The sequence below is a fragment of the Cyprinus carpio genome, chromosome B25, assembly GCF_018340385.1.
Source record: "Cyprinus carpio isolate SPL01 chromosome B25, ASM1834038v1, whole genome shotgun sequence".
In the NCBI taxonomy this organism is placed as follows: Eukaryota; Metazoa; Chordata; class Actinopteri; order Cypriniformes; family Cyprinidae; genus Cyprinus; species Cyprinus carpio.
Window position 1 is genome coordinate 13,312,304 of NC_056621.1, and position 17,148 is coordinate 13,329,451.

General features: G+C 35.2%; 1 protein-coding gene across 2 annotated transcripts in view; it reads left to right on the top strand.

Annotated features, from left to right (window-relative positions):
* The window catches only part of LOC109087284 (cadherin EGF LAG seven-pass G-type receptor 1-like), a 50,545-nt gene that overhangs the window by 3,860 nt on the left and 29,537 nt on the right, over window positions 1-17,148 (top strand). For both annotated transcript variants that reach the window (XM_042752727.1, XM_042752726.1), the window contains exons 2-3: window positions 12,153-12,791; window positions 16,792-17,014. In XM_042752727.1, the coding sequence (XP_042608661.1) occupies window positions 12,153-12,791; window positions 16,792-17,014 (862 nt within the window). The remainder of the gene's footprint in view (window positions 1-12,152; window positions 12,792-16,791; window positions 17,015-17,148) is intronic.

Consider the following 17,148-nt stretch of genomic DNA (forward strand, 5'->3'; position numbering starts at 1 on the left):
ATGCTCTTAGTGATAGTGATCTGCCTCCCTGTGTGCTGTCTGGTATGCTCTTCTCTTCAGGCGGGTTCTCAGTCCCTGAATCCCTAAATTATTTTATATATCTTTACTGTGTCTCTGTTCGTGCTCAACAATATTTGTTTCCACTCCATAGTGAGCATATCCATGACAACAATTATCAAGCTTAAGCTTATTTATTTGCAGCAATTCTGAAGTTACCATCAATTTATATATTCTTTGTCTGCAATATATTATTCAGTGAATATGAGATGTTTTTAAAGCTTGTTTACACCTCAAAAAAGTAATTGCCAAAATATCTCATAACAATTTTAATTCTTCCAGTTGTGACTTTCATTAAAAAATGTGACCTTGTTTAGCCAATGTGATTTTATATCTACCTATTTGACTTTAAATCTCACAATGACTGATGTGACTTTTTAAACTCTTTCATAGTCTCTTCTACCCTAGACTGTGGTTTGATAGTAAGATGTAATTTTGTCTAAATTGCTTCTCTCCAGCCATTTTCATATTAACTGTTGTTGATCTTCCCCCACATTCCTAAGATCCGTACATCCTAGAACATATTCCCACTAACAACTATCATGCACAAACATGAATAAAAGTTAGTCAGCCCTTCTTCCTTTCAAACTCTGAGAAATCAAATGTCATTCTTACCTGTCAGTTTGTTCGTTTCATGTACGTTTTCCCAGGAGCCAAAGCTTTCAGACTGTCCTGCCTATTAGACAGTGACTGATCATGTGTCAAAGGAGGTTTCGACTTGACTTATGATTTCAAGTTAGTTTTTATTCACATTTGGCATTCCCAAGCTATAACATGTCCCTTGGTTAATTTAAGTAAAAAAGAAAAAAAAAGAAAAAAACCTGAAATAACTGAAATCCATCCATAAGTTGAAAACCATGTTACATGTCACAACAAGATATCACGTGATATCAGAATAAGAACTGATGTCCATGGAGTGATAGCTTTTCATAGATTCACAGTGATAAAACTTGTTTGTCTTGTATAAGATGTCACATTTGACAAGAAAATGCAGGGGATTAATTGAAGAGCCTTTAAAACTCCTACGTAGGCTGGGTACAAGTAGAGTTTGTTTTGTGTTGTTTTGATTACTTTTGTTTAATGGTTGTCACAGCTTACAGAGGATCAGGATCAGCCAGATAGCAAAGATGCCCCTTTATCATGTGATTCCAGTGACACACTCTGACTTAATTTGATTCTCAGAAATGCCATGTGTTGCTGCTTAGTGGGCAGGCAAATAACTTCCTAGTACACAGTGACAATAGAAAGAGAACACAAACATTTCTCAGTGCAACTTATGATTAATACAATTTCTATATATACCATAGTGAAAAATAAATATACTTAAATGTATTTGGGTTTGGAACAACATGAGGGTGAGTAAATAGAGACATTTTTTGGGTGAACTATCCCTTTGTGCGGAAATAGTGATTAGGTCCAAATAAAGAAATACTGAAGTATATTTGATTGTGCTAAAGTAGAGCTATTGCAAGTATACTTTAGGTACACTTTAAATATCTTGCATTTAAATCCTCATCAATAGTGACATTAAAACACATTTTAGGCTTAATTTTAAGAAATGTGTCTTGCACACAAGCAGTACTCCGAATAAAGTTTAATTATAATTTTATATCAGTAAGTCTCGAGTGACATGTCAATAAATATGTCAATAGATTTGACCTATACTTACTATGAAATAAATGTATTTTAAATGTATTACTTTTTTACAAAGGTATATATGAATAGCTTTTTTTAATTTACATATTTCTTTTTTAGCGTATCCATTTTTAAAACATTTTTAAAGATCATTTGCACTTAAGAAATATTTATTTAATATAAATACTTTCAATATAAACATTTTTAGATTAAATCAATTACATATGTTTTATTAGAAATAAAATTATTTTTAAAAATGCTTCAAAGTAGTTTTAAATGCAAGACCACTTGCAGAGTTACATACAACAACAACAAAAGTTGAATATGAACCAATATTATTAAATAAACAAAAAAACAACATCACAATGTTAAGCTCCCTGAGTTTCAAAAAGTTTTTTAAAAGCTCCCTGAGTTTCAAAAAGTTTTGGAATTTGAGTTGATGCATTGTGCTTATTTGACATATCGAAGGACATAACTTTTAGTCCACACATTTTCCACTGCATTAATATAAATGCAGTTTTATTTAAGCACACTGTAAGTTTTTAAAATCTGAAGTATTACACTTACAGTATATGAAGCAACATCTACATTCATGTTGACACAGTGGTTCTTCTCTTTCGCAGCACAAAGCCTCATCTCTAGTGCTACTTATTTTGCATCATTTTATGTTCACTCAGTAAACTTGACTGAATCCCAGGGGTGCATTCCATAACAGTTTGTCAAGATAACTTTTTCAGCCTTATCTAGAGCGCTTCTGGATTTTGAGTGATAAATCGATATCTAATTTGAGAAAGTGAGCTGCCAGGAAGAGACCATCTGTGGTTAATTCTTCAGCTGTACTTTTGATCTACAGTTTTATTTTAAAGGTAGGGCACCTCTCATAATCTTTGATCTTTTCATCTTTATCTTTTGATGTATTTCATCCATCCCCTCTTGGTCTAAGTGAAATATCATGCAGCAGCTGATGCAAAGCGTGTGGCGCACACATTTCTCCAGTTAATGGCAGCACACATGTCTTTATCCTTATTGCGGCACGTTCTAAATCATCATGTATGGAATCTTTATCTCATATCAGCGTTTCAAAGCATCTAAACCATGCAGGGAATCTGTGAACCTTTCAGAGAAAAGCAGAGATCAAGCTATCAGGTCACATTTAATGCTTACATAGACCAGCATTAATTTCCTTGCTGGTTAGGTGCCTGTTTTGGTGATTGCTAGACCAGAAGGTCCAAGAAAATCTTGCTGGTTAAGATAGTTAAGAAGTCTAGTGGGGACCAGCAGCCAAATCATAACATATGCTGGCCCTTTCAACTGGCTAACTTGCATTAAGCAAGATGACCGCCTTCTAAATCCTCAGGTAATGGAACCGAAACATCCTATTGGGTCTCCTCATGGATGTCCTCTGAAGGAAGTCTGGGAAAAAGAGTTTTGAAAAGCTCTGGCTCTCCGTTGTTGTTGCCATGGAGAAGGGGGGAGCATTGTGGAGCTCTTAAGCGTTGTTCTGCCAAGCTGGGGGTTGGAGCACGGGGCCCTTTTGTGAAGTTGGGTGAGAAGCAGGGTAGGGGGTGAAATGTGGGGTGCTTCTTAAATTCGAGGAGGAGGGAGCCATTGTCCACATGCAGATTTCTTTCAGTGAAGTAGAGCCCTGCATTTCAGCCCGGGCCTGACTGGCCCCGACTTTTTTTACACCCCTAGGGCCGGTCTTCAGGCCAATTTTCACATCATAGTTCAGACGTGAGCCGGGCCGGACCGGGTCTCTCCTTATTTTTATATTTTAGACATCCATCAATTAGTAATGAAAAAAAATTGCCACTCTGGTGGAAACAACATGAGACCATGCTAACGCAACTGTCAAGAGTGGCTCGACGGTGTTTAGTGTCCCTCAGCAGCAGCGGCAGCATGCATGCTGTCAGCGCAGCTGAAGAGTTCTGCGTTCAAATGCATGCAATAGGAATAAGCTTGCCGCAAAGCCCCAGCAAAAGTAATTACCATGAATGTGTCAAGGGAAATAGTAAGGAAATATTTGACTTATTCACTAATAAACTAGTGTTTTCTAAATCGGTGTTGCAAGGATGAAATTGCCGATCCTGACTCACCATCTCCTCATTAGACGCGACTTAGAGAGAAGTGTATCATGTCTATGAAGCATGTATTCGCTGAGTTTCGGTTCATTTTTGTTAAGCACTCCATTCAAGACGAGACGGTGGAAAGCGTATCATGTTTGTTTTCTTTATTTTATAAAAGCACAATGGTTTGTTGATACTGTGAGTGATGTATTACTCTTACCTTTGTGAGCAAAAATGACAGTGTATCCACTGAAAAAAATGCAAGTGATCACGCTGGTGCCTCCATGTCCTGCAAAGCACGCTTCAGCTTCCACTCTCAACGCACAAACTATTGGATATAGCGCACATTTATCTAGGTTTAACGGTTAAACATTGTTATATGCTTGAACTGTTTTATATCTATAGATTTTATTTTATGCAAGTCGTGAGGATTTCAGAAGGCTAAATTGATCAAACATAGGCTATCAGCTCACTGTCACTGTCGCTTCGTTACTTTAAAAAACAAAAACTTATAACACACAAAAAATGCTCCAAAAGTTTTTCTAAAATAACTTAATTAAAAAAGTAAACAAAATATAATTACTTTGCCATTACATACAAAACTGAACTATTTTAATAGCTGAAACAGTAGTATAAGCTGTTTTGGGAGAAGGGGGAAAAAAGACGGCTCGGCTCGGCTGGGCTAGGGCCTATTATTTGAGGCCCGTGCAGGGCTCTACAGTGAAGACAAAGCTGTTTGTGTGTCGAGACCTTAAAGGAAGGACACTGCTGAAAGAAGACAGTTTTTTGCACTCACTTTGTGTCTGTCTGGTGAAAAAGCAGAGATAAAACGTGGATCAGAACAACAACTGCAAAACTTGTCACACATGCACAGTGTGTTGTGACTGGTGTTCCTGCGTGACAGTAAAACAGCATTCTCGATCACACCACTTGCTTGAAGCAGATTTTTATTTCAAAAGACAACGTGTGATAATAATAGCAGAGTTGAGTTACTCATAAATAGAGCTTAGCAGTATCTGTTCTTATTTTCTAGATGCAACCGGTTGCTATTGGACACCAAAGACTATTTAACAAAGAGTCAGGAATGGTGTATGGAGGTTTTTCATTGGACGGCATGAGTACAAAGGGCAAACTGGGCATTATCTTCTCTAGCGCTAAGGCTTTGCTACTGAATTCCTTCCTTAACAATGAAATGAAATGATGATGCAATCAAGGCCAATTCTTTATTCTTTCTTAAGAATATTATACAATTATTACAGCCCAGCCAATCCAGTGTTTCAAAGCTGCTGACCCGAAAATAAAATGCCTGTCATCATTTGCTCATGCTCATGTTGTTCCAAAACTGTATGACTTCTATTTTCTTTTATTTCTATTGAGGAGTACAAAAGGAGAAGTTTAGCAGAATGTTCACACTGCTGTTTTACATAAAAAGAAAAAAGTTTGAAAGACATTATAAATGTGGTCTATATGACTTGTGCTACCATTCAGAAGTTTGAGGCCCATAAGTTTTTTTTTTTAACACTTTTTAGCAAGGATACATTAAATTGATTAAAATTGACAGTAAAGACTAAAAAAAAAAATATTTCAAAATAAATGCTGATCTTTTGAGCTTTCAAAGAATCCTGAAAAAAAAAAAATGTTTCCACAGAAATATAAATATTATTTTTACTGCATTTTGATCAAATGAATGCAGCCTTGTGACTATAACAAACTACTTTTAAAAACATTAAAACATCTTACTGGCCCCAAACTTTTATAATTCTTAATTTTCATACAACTTTGAAATTTTCAAATTCGGTGGCATGCCATGATAACTTTATGAGAAATTTAAGAACCTGTTGGACTATATTATTTTATTCTATTCCTCACACAACACATATGGTACAACTTCAGGAGCCATTTTGTGTTCCACAAAACAATGAATTTGGGTTTGAAATGACAAGCAAGTAACTAAATGATGAAAACTTATATTTTAGATGAACTATTCCTTTAAATTTTAGATTTTAAGCCAAACTCAAGCAATCTTGTTTTGAAAGACCTCATATAATGCAGAGTAATGAAGGCGGAAACTTCCAGGTTATTTGGTGGCATCTGCATTTTACTGCATTTTTAAATAAAGGCTTTTAAAGTCTATAATGTATTAATATTTTATGTAAGTGCTTCAAACCTTGAAGACCTTTAGTAGATACTACAGCATAACCAAGAAAAGGCATCTTCACATGTCTCTTGGCCTTGGGCAACATTAACAGTGCTGCCCATAAAATCCACACCTTGCTGGGTTCCATTTCACTGCTCTCCCCTCTGTTTTATGTATGTGCTTGGAGGGATCAAAGCAGACCTGCCACCGATGATGTTAACAAGAATCACAACAGATTCATGAGGGAGGCCGGCCGAAGTGTGGTCCCATTATCAGGCACTTAGTCCATGCAGTCTGTGGAAAGAAGCTTTGCTCATTAACTTCTCAGAGTGCAACTTACCACATTCCACACAAGCCATGCCAGGGCGAAAGCTTTTAATAGGCCTTTAGAAGGAATGTAGGACTTGAATTGAGGATAGATGTGTGAAACAAGCAAGAAGCAAACAAACAAAAAAATGAAACTATTTCAGCAACAGAATTTTAATGTGGCATCTTTAAGAAATGAACAAACATTGTGCTTACAATAAGGATGCACAATATATTTGCACCATATTAATTATCAAAAGTTTTTAGAGATTTTTGCCTCAGAATTATGACTTACTGTGTCATAGTTTTGACTTTCTGATGTTGGAATTTTGAATTTTGTTCTGATTATGACTCAATTTCAACTTTAAAATTATAATTCTGATTTAGTAATAATTTTGTCTTTTGCATATCTCATAATTTCATGATTTCATAATTTCAACACTTTTATCTCACCCACCAAGAATTATCTAACACATACAAAAAACTTATAACAAAATATTAACTTTTTAAATAATTCATATAAAACTAATTTGATGTCATAATTCTGACTTTTTGTCTCATAATTATGATTTACAGTTTTAATGTTTTGCAATAATTTTGACTTGTCATGACTTAATCCCAATTTAGACATTTTATATCACAATTTAAACTTTTATATTAAAATGTATAATATGTAATCATAATCTGTATGTCATAATCTTGACATTTTAATCTCATTATTATTATGACTAAATATCTCATTTTAACTTTTTATATCATAATTTAAACTTTTATATTATAACTCTGACTTGGTATGTCATAACTTTTTGTCAAAATTTTAATCTCATTTTGACTAAGTATCGCAATTTAGTCTTTTTGTTTAATTATATTGACTTAATATCCAAATGTAGACTTTTTTTCTCATTATGACATATGTTTAACTTTTTCTATAAGAAAATTGTCTTTTTATCTCATACTTATGACTTAACATGTCATTAAATTCATCTCATAATTATGATTTACAGTTGTGACTGTTGATAATTAGACTTTTTAAGCAATTTTAACTTTTTGTCATAATCAGTTTCCACTTTTTGTATAAATGTCAACTTTTTATATTATAATTCATACTTAATATGTCATAATTTTGTCTTTTTATCTCAATTATAATTTAGTATCTTTTCTTATGTGATAGAAATGGTATTTGCGTCCTCTCAAAAACTTTCAGAGGGGCACATCCCTGCCCTCAATGCCTTGTGCACTCAGTAGCCCGTCTCTCTCAGCTGTGCCTATTGTGCACTGGGCACCAGTTGGCTCAGCTTCGCACATATTTAGGTCAGCCATCAGCCGTGATGTTGCTGTGGCCACTGCTGGTGGAGCAGGACATGTGTCTTGGCGTTGGCTAACTGATGCTTTGGCAGGAGGTTTTTGTGAGTCTCTGCTACTGTTGCACCAGCCAACTGCCAATCAGCTGTCCAAGTATATGTTCCCACAAGCTTTTTGAGGAGTGTTTAAGGATAGATGACTGAAAAGAGAAAAATAAATCTGGTGTGTTTCTATTCTGGGCTTTGTATTCTCACCCCATGATACTCCATATTTAAAGCATTAGATCATCCATAAATGACAATTCTGTCATTATTTATGCACCCTCATGCTGATCCAAACCCGCATGGTTTTCTTTCTTCCATGGAACACAAAATAAGAGATTTAGCAAAATGTTCTCATTTGTGTTTTCCATAAAATCAATTATAAAAGTAGTCCAGTAGTCTGTATATTTTAACTCTATTTTATTAAATCTGAATTTTTGTCAGTGTTGGGTAAATTACTCTAAAATGTAATTAATTACTGCCTGTGATTATTTATTAATCTTCAACAGATTAATTAGATTGTTGAATGAATTACTGTCTCTAAAATGTATTGCATTGTTTATTAAATATACTTTCTAAATCCTATATCAGCCTTGACCAAGGATAGACATGAAACTGCTCTTTTAATTCCTTCAAATAATAATATAAAATTAGTGCTGGGCAACGATTAATTGCGATTAATCACTTCCAAAATAAAAGTTTTTGATTATATAATATATTTGTGTGTACTGTGTATATTTATTATGTATACAGTATATAAAGACACACACATACAATATATATTTTGAAAATATTTACATGTATATACATGTATATATTTATATTCATATAATTAATATTATATATAGGCCTATATATATACATAAACAAAATTTTTCTTAAAAATATACGTGCATGTGTGTGTGTTTATATATACATAATAAATATACACAGTACACACAAATATATTATGCACACAAAAATAACTTTATTTTAGATGCGATTAATCGCGATTAATCGATGCTAAATTATTCTTGAACTGACCAAAGTATTTAAAGGGAGAAAGTTACATTAAAAACAATCATTTTAACATTAAATGTAAAATTGTGATGTTAAATCCACTATTGTTTTTAATAAAGAATTGTTCTATAGTCTATACAGTATTTAATGCAATAACATCAGAAGTAATTGTTATCAAATTACAGAAAAATTAAGAATGACTTTTTCAATGGAAAATTAATTAAATTAGAGTTACTAATTACTTAGTAATGCATTAAACCCAACACTGATTGTTATTTGCTAAAAAAAATTATTGTTATTTGCTGCTCACATCTCATCAATTAAAGTAAAAAATATTAATATTATTATTGTTTATTACAATATACTAAAAAATATCTTTGGTATGAATAATCGATGCTTTGACGCATCACTCTTGCCTTAAATAGGCAACTTGTTTTCATGAAAAATCACAGTAAATTGTACGAGATGGCATGATATCATACAATCTCACGATTTTGTGCAGAGTTTGTTAAAAGACGCCTTAAGACTCAAATCTTTGATTTATGCTATCTACATGGTTGCCAGTTGCCAGATTGGCATTATCTATAGGACAGTTTAACACGTAGATGATAACCTCTAAATTTCCCACTGTGTGTTTGTTTGCAGGCCAGCTCCTGTGAGTGTGTAAACTACACTGAACATTTTATCTTTGCACAGATTGTATGGCTTCTTACCTCAGAAAACACCGTCCCGAAAAGCTGCCCTGTATGTTTGCCTTCATTCTCAGATTGTTCGAAAAGAAAACTGAACATGACACTTGCTCTTTGCAGAGGCTGTAAACACTGTCACAGCTCAGTGGTCCTGCAAAGGAGTGTGTTGGCAAGTGAAACTGTGAACATTTCAACCTAGTTTACTTCACTAGTCCCACAACATCCTCCATCAATTCAAAGAAACTCAACTAACCTTAGCTCACTGTTACCCAGTCCTATCTACCACTAAACACCCAATAAACATCCAATTTTTCTCTTTTCATCAAAGTTCAGCAAACTCTGGAATCAGTTGGTAAAGTTCCTCCTCTGGACCACCCACACTTGTGTATAATATTCGTATTAACACAGCGATTCCTATTTGATCATATAGACAGATCTTGGAGTCTTATCATTCTTTTGTACAAGCTGTTTCCTGGAGGGGATCCAAGATCACACCTGTAAGCCGATTTATTATGTGTGTGACAACTTTGAGAATGGTCTGTTTGTTGAACACTTTTTCCGGTGGGAAAAACTAGGCTTGGCAGTTAACAGTTTTGCATATTTCATGTCTATGCCATTTTATTGTTTGATTTAAAGGACATTTTCATGACTTTTGTATGATACACATTTTGTTAATGAAATTTAATAGTTAATATGTCTGGAAAAAATTTACAGCAGTAGTGCTTTCTTCAGATTCTTTTTATAGACGTGCTTGGATCAGTTTTCATCAGTACTTTATTGTAAAGTGTCTCTGTAATATTTTCTTATATGCCAGAGTGTTATGCTTTAGAAGCACTTAGTGGTAAGAGAGAGACTTAATGCATTTCAGAGTTGCTGTAATATACAAAGTTGGGATTTTATTCCAGACCTCATTAAAGGAACGACAAAAAGCAAGAAAGCACTTAACATATACATTACTCTCTCCTTCACAGTATAAGGATCCGATTTCTGGCATGATTTAGCAAGTTTATTAAGCATGTATAAAAGAAACATAGTTTAGTAGTTTATGGGATTATTGAGTATTATGAACACAATGGAACCGGATGTGGCCTGTTATTAGGCCGTTTCCCTTGCAGAAAACATTTACTTGTGGGAAAATTGTGATTATACTATTATAACCATTTTTAATAAAGCATAAAGTTAGGAAATTATTTTTAGACTGTGAATCGATTACAAAAATGAATGTAATAAATTGCATGATATATGGTTAATTAATTGAATAAGGTGTCAAAATATTTATAATAATCTACACTAAAAAAAAATGTCTGGCATAGGAAGTACTTTTTGAATCATGTTTTATGATCAGTTATATTGTGCATTTTTTTATATTTAAAAAAATATATATTTTATCTCCTCAATTATACGTTATAATGAGAATAAGAAGGGTAATATTTGCTAAACTGAATTGTTTAATGCACCAAGTTTAACTGCAAACAAATTGCATCACAAAGTGCAACACATTTAATTGAATGTGTATGCATGACATTTTGTGTGCATGTGCTAATGTGTGTGCGTACAAGAGAGAAACTCCTTGTTGTGTCTGCAACTACGTGTCTGGCTAAGCTGACAGTATGTGAAAGGACAGTGTAACAGAGTGGAAACATGCCCTCATTGTCCTGCAATTATAGCTCTCTCCATTCATATGACAGAGGGGCCCTTTACACTAGGAACCCACAATTGCTACAAGAGAATACACTGGACCATGAACAATACCTGTCAAACTAAAGAACAGAGCAAATGTGACACAGCGGCCAGACTCTTGCTTTTGCTCTTAATCATTTGGTAATGATAAAGTGGAGATGAATGAAATAGAAGGTGTATTTTATTTTATGAATTTATTTTTACTTATTTATTTTGCTCTACGAACATTTCCAATGGGCCCACCACCAACTAACAAAAAAAAAAAAGAATAATAGTAGTTATTATAATAATAACAACAGTATTTATATACTTTATTTTATTTGTATCTTCCTAGCTACCAATAAATAAAAAAATACAACAAAAAAAAAAAAAAATATTAGAAAATAAATTAATTTTTTTTTTAAATTTGGTCTCATATAAATAAATACTTGTATACAAATAACATATATGTTTCTATAAATAATATATAAATAAATAAACAGTTTATTTATTTATCATCATAATTGTATATTATTATTAGTAGTAGTAATAATACACTTTTATTTAAATAATAATAATACACCATAATCATGTTATATTATTATTATTATTAGTAGTAGTAATAATAATACAGTTTTATTTTTTGCAATATGTTTCAGGAATATAAAAAATCTACTTGTATTCAGATAAGTATCAGAAATATCTATTCATATTTTTACTCGTAAAAAAAATGTAATAATAAAACCAATGTTAATGGTAAACATTTATTAATTTATTTAAACATTGTTGCACTATGTTAATAATAATAATGTTGATTGTAATAAACTATTTTTTGCAGTATTTTTATGGTATCAGATATATAAAAAATATATTTTTAAATTAATTCAAATAAGCATATAAATAATATATTCATATTTTCCCTGTTAAAAAAAATGACAACAGATGTTCAGGACCTCTCCACACCAAAAGTTTCAAACATATTTTTCATTTTCTGTTAACAGTTGATGTATTGCTTGACAGGAAGCTGGTTGTATTGCTGTTCAAACAGTTTGAGTAAAAAATTTTTTTTTAAAAATCATAAAACTGTGAAGGTCGAAATGCTTGGTGAACAATCACAGAATTAAGCTCCATGTTCCAGCATGTTCTCAAAGCACATCCCGCACACAAGAATGTAAACTCACCACCTGCCAGCCCCTGCCATGCCATTCAATTCAGTTTAAACATTAACTGAGTCTCTCAATGTGCCTTTGTGTCTTCACAGATGGACTCCACCAGGTCTCAGCCCTCTGCACCCTACGGGTGACCATCATAACGGACGACATGTTAACGAACAGCATCACTGTTCGTCTGGAGAACATGTCTCAGGAGCGTTTCCTCTCCCCTCTGCTGTCTCTCTTTACTGAAGGCGTAGCCGCAGTCTTGTCCACCAGTCCTGACGGTGTCTTCGTCTTCAATGTCCAAAATGACACGGACGTTAGCGGCAGCATTCTCAATGTTACTTTCTCTGCCCTGCTCCCGGGTGGAGCTAAGGGACGTTATTTCCCGTCAGAGGAGCTGCAGGAGCAGCTGTATCTAAACCGTACGTTGTTGACGTTGATCTCGACCCAGCGCGTCCTGCCGTTTGATGATAATATCTGTTTGCGGGAGCCCTGTGAGAACTACATGAAGTGCGTAGCTGTTCTGAAGTTTGACAGTATGGCTCCTTTCGTGGCGTCCAACACAGTTCTCTTCAGGCCCATACACCCCGTAAACGGGTTACGCTGTCGATGTCCTGACGGTTTCACTGGAGACTACTGTGAGACAGAGGTGGACCTTTGTTACTCAGGCCCATGTCAGAACAACGGGAAGTGCAGCAGTCGAGAGGGGGGATACACCTGTGAGTGCCCTCAAGATTTTACAGGTCAGTATCTGGTAATCCATCCATCCATCCATCCATCCTAACCTAATTCCAAGCAATAGTGAGCTAATAGTGATGTATGCCACAGCAAACACCACAATAACACCACCTTTTTGTGTGTTTTGTATGGATAGTTGATTGCAAATTGGTTGCAAATTGTCCCCTTCTAAGTTGCTCAGACTCGTGAGAGTATCGTTTGCTTTGCTTCTGTCATAACTTGAATGGAGAGCCACTCTTGGGGGGAGGAATTATCCAGTGACAGGAGGAATGGCATCCAGACTCTCAGTCCCAAGGTTCAGAGTTCCTGCGCACTGGATCATTCACTTTGACAGCTTCTGTCTGTTTGTCAGCTCAGGTTTCTGGACTACAGTAAAGAGTAGTGACCTCTGCCCTCTTAGGCCCTCCGGTAGTATGTGGTCATAACTAGAGGTGTTGACAGTGGCTTCTGTAGTTCCTCTCATGGGTTTCTATCAATACAGAGTAATGTATCCCTGTAATTCCTCTGAAATGAGGGATTATCTGTCCGACATTTGGATTATTACCTCTTTGGAACCTCTTTTGTGTGTCCCAGTCGACATAGTTCCTCTGGGCCCAGATCTTGTCAAGATAATGGCAGGTACACAATGGTGCGCACACCGAGCTGGCCAGGAATCAGAGATACAGGATTACAAGTGCAACAAGGTAAAGTCCTCCAAGCAAACCTCAGATGTTTGTTCTGAGGCTCCTGCGTTTGTCAGCATGGTAATGGATTTTAAGGGAGATCGGTATGTTTCTGTGTCCTGTGCAGATATGTCCATCTCAGGTGAAAGCAAACCGCACACATCTAGATACATACACACAGGGTCCAAAATAACACATGTTAACACAGTGACAAATATAAGTAAAAATTGGCTGTGGATAGTAAAATAAACCGTTATAAATGGGTATATGATCTAAGACATACAAACTGTCTAATTCTAACAACTTTTACGAAAGTGTAAAATTTGTCCTCAGAGGTTTATTTCTGGATCCTGTTTATTTTATGAAGTTGAATGTGGTGAATCATATGAAATACAGTAAGCTACTAAAATTTAAAAATATACTGTAGAACAAAATCACAATGTGTCAATGAATATATATGTATGTTTGAAGCTGTAGATGAAACAGTCATGCAGAATTTTCCACAAATGTGCTAAAAATGTTTAAATAACTATAATAATAAAAAAAATTAATTAACAATATATTTTCATGCTAAATATGGTTTAAGGTTAGAAAGCAATATTTATTTAGCATCTATCTATCTGTCTGTCTATCTTGACAAACTTTTCTTGTTTTGTTAAAAATTATTCTGGTAAAAATTATTCCAGTAATTTTGGTATGATTATAGAATTTTTTAAATGGTAATTCTTTTTAATTATACTTTAAATTCCAAATTGAATTGCAATTATGTGCATTTTTATTATAGTTTTTGTTGAACGCTTTGGTACTAATTTCACAAGTAAGATGTACTTTTTCAAAACTATTCAAAACCTTATGTAACGTACATATTTTCAGTCCACATAATCACTGTTTCAAACACAAGATTATTGTAATATATAATGACAACATTTGGTTTAATCACTGAAACACAACAGTATGATCTTTTTTTCAGTTTAGTACTTTTAACAATCAGTTAATTTAACAGCAAACAATACAAGATACGTGTTTCAAATCGGCCTTAGTGCTGAAATTAGTATGCTACAGTACTGTAAAAGACAGATTACACAGTTTTCACATTAGGCAATACACTTACATTACCCAACTTTTACAGAATCTATAATTTCCATGATATCTATCTTATGTGTAATCAAGTGAAGGATCAATGAAGATATCCTCCCCAATCATTTGGGCAAAAAAATGTTGTTGTTTTTTTTTTCAGATATAATTGTAACATAGGTTTACTTTCAATGAAATAAAAAAACCTGTACACCATTTACATGGTAAAACTGAAGTCATCAACAAAATGGCCTAACGGGGCCTAAAAATAGACCAAAAAAAAAACATAGATTCATTTAGTGCCCTCCTACATTCTGTTGGTGCACCATTAATTTGGATAAAGCCCATGTCTTGATCTTTGGCCATGCTAGATCTGACCTCTCTGTCCCCATCACAACCTGAACCTCTCTGTCCCATGCATTGTTGGTGCCATGCACTCCTTGGAATGCTCACCTCTCTGACCTCCCCTCTTTGGCATGCCGAATCTCTGTGCTTGACATCTGGTCCCATACACTGAAGTTGTGCATCCCTTCTCTGCCTCTTCCCATGCTCCTGAAGGAGGGTGCCCTTTTCTCTGACCTCTCTGGGTGCCCATCAAGGGATCCTGGCTGCCCTCATCTCGACCTCTCCTCAAAAAACCACTCATTCCCATCCCATCCACAAAAACCCAAATATTCATTCACATGCCCCCCTCCCCTCCTCTCTGACCTCTCCCATGCCCCCCACTCTGACTCTCTCTGTTGGGTGCCCACCTCTCTCTGTCTCTGGTGCCCATGCCCTCCTCTCTGACCTCTCTGTTGGTGCCATGCCCTCCTCTCTGCCCACCTCTCTGATGGATCCCTTGTCCACAAGCTTCTTCCTATTCCCATGCTGTCTATCTCTGTGCTCCCATGTTGAAAGAATGCTCACTTCCAGTTGTTGCCCATTTACCTCCCCACCCTTTTATATATAGTGACCAGTTGTGATTACCACTATGTAAAATCAATTAGCAATAATGAGTATTCATCATGTGTGGTTACATGTAATTTAGATGTTTGTACAAACACACATTTTATTTGTGTAGTTCTTGAAATCCATATACTGCATAGCTAACAAACCAATTTAAAATGTATAGGTTTACCAAACGGTTCAGTGATTAATCATTAAGAGCAGTTGGATTAAGTGTTGGTCTAATGTATTTACTCAAATCAGAAGAGAAGGATATCAAAAAAATTGTGAGCATTGCATTGTGAAAGACAAGTACTTCATATGAAAGGTATTTCTTTGATGACACACTGATTAGGTGTGGTGAAAAAGTAAATTTGTGTCTTGTACTTAGTCAATTGAACACGTGGTTACATGTTTGAAAAAACAGCCTTTTTGATTATCTGCTTTGAGTTTTGCACTAACAGTTGTGAGGTTTTACCACATACTTGAGATAGTACCAAAGCGATCTACAAAAACTGTATTATTATTAATAATTTTTAGCTATTATTGATATTTTTATTTCACCTGCTGTCAACAGGTGTGGCAAAAATAAATTTTTGGACCTTGTACAAGCAAGATTATCAGATTCAGAAAGCAGTCTTACTTTCAACTGTGTTTTTCATGAAATATATCTTAATTTCATCAACTGCCCTAAACTCAGTCTCAGAGTTGTATATTGTGATAAATATCAAAGGAGTCCTCTGGCAAACATCTGCCTGTAACAATAGGCATGATGTCACTTTTGCTAGCGGCATCTTCCAGTAGCGAGTCGTCATTGGTTCACCCCACATCTCATGTCATGTTGCAGGAGACTAGCGGAGCATAGCAGGTGTCTTACAGACCACCAGGGCTCTTTCATTGTTCTTCCATTGCTTGGCAGTGGTCCTGTTTCTTTAGAGTATGAACAAAGGTTAGTCTGGGTCAGTGAGCAGTGAATCACTAAGCATGCTGTCTCTCTGAAACCTTCTCGCCATTGTCCTGTTGGAACTAAAACTAAGCTCACTGAAGTGATTGGGTTAGAAGGTTGGGTTAAGAGAACAAGCTTCAAATTATTATCTGAAATTGAGTTCCACAGATGAATTGCACTTATTATGTGTCAGTGGATGCATGAAATGTGGGTTTATTACCTCATTTTACATGGCTGAAATGAGAGTTTTTTCTATTCTAGAAAATACAAGTTCTGGCATTGATGGTTCCATGAAGAACCTTTAACATCCATGAAACATTTCCATTGCACAATAAGGAAATTTATAATGGAAAAGGGTTTTTCAGATTAGTAAAATCTTGGGTATATTCTTTTCAGGAGAGCGCTGTGAGGTGAATGCACGTTCAGGTCGGTGTGTTCCTGGTGTGTGTAAGAACGGTGGCAGGTGTGTGGACCTGCTGGTGGGAGGTTTCCTGTGCCAATGTTCTGACAGTGAGTATGAGAAGCCCTACTGCGAGATGACCACACGCAGCTTCCCTGGCCAGTCCTTCATCACCTTCAGAGGCCTGAGGCAGAGATTTCACTTCACCCTCTCCTTTACGTAAGTAAACCATCTAGAGTCACTCCATTCATCAGTTTATACACACACCCACCCATCCATCCATGCACTCCTGTCAACAGTGTTTCTTTTCTGAGGGTTATAATTTAACATTTTCAAATCTTATTATTTTAAGT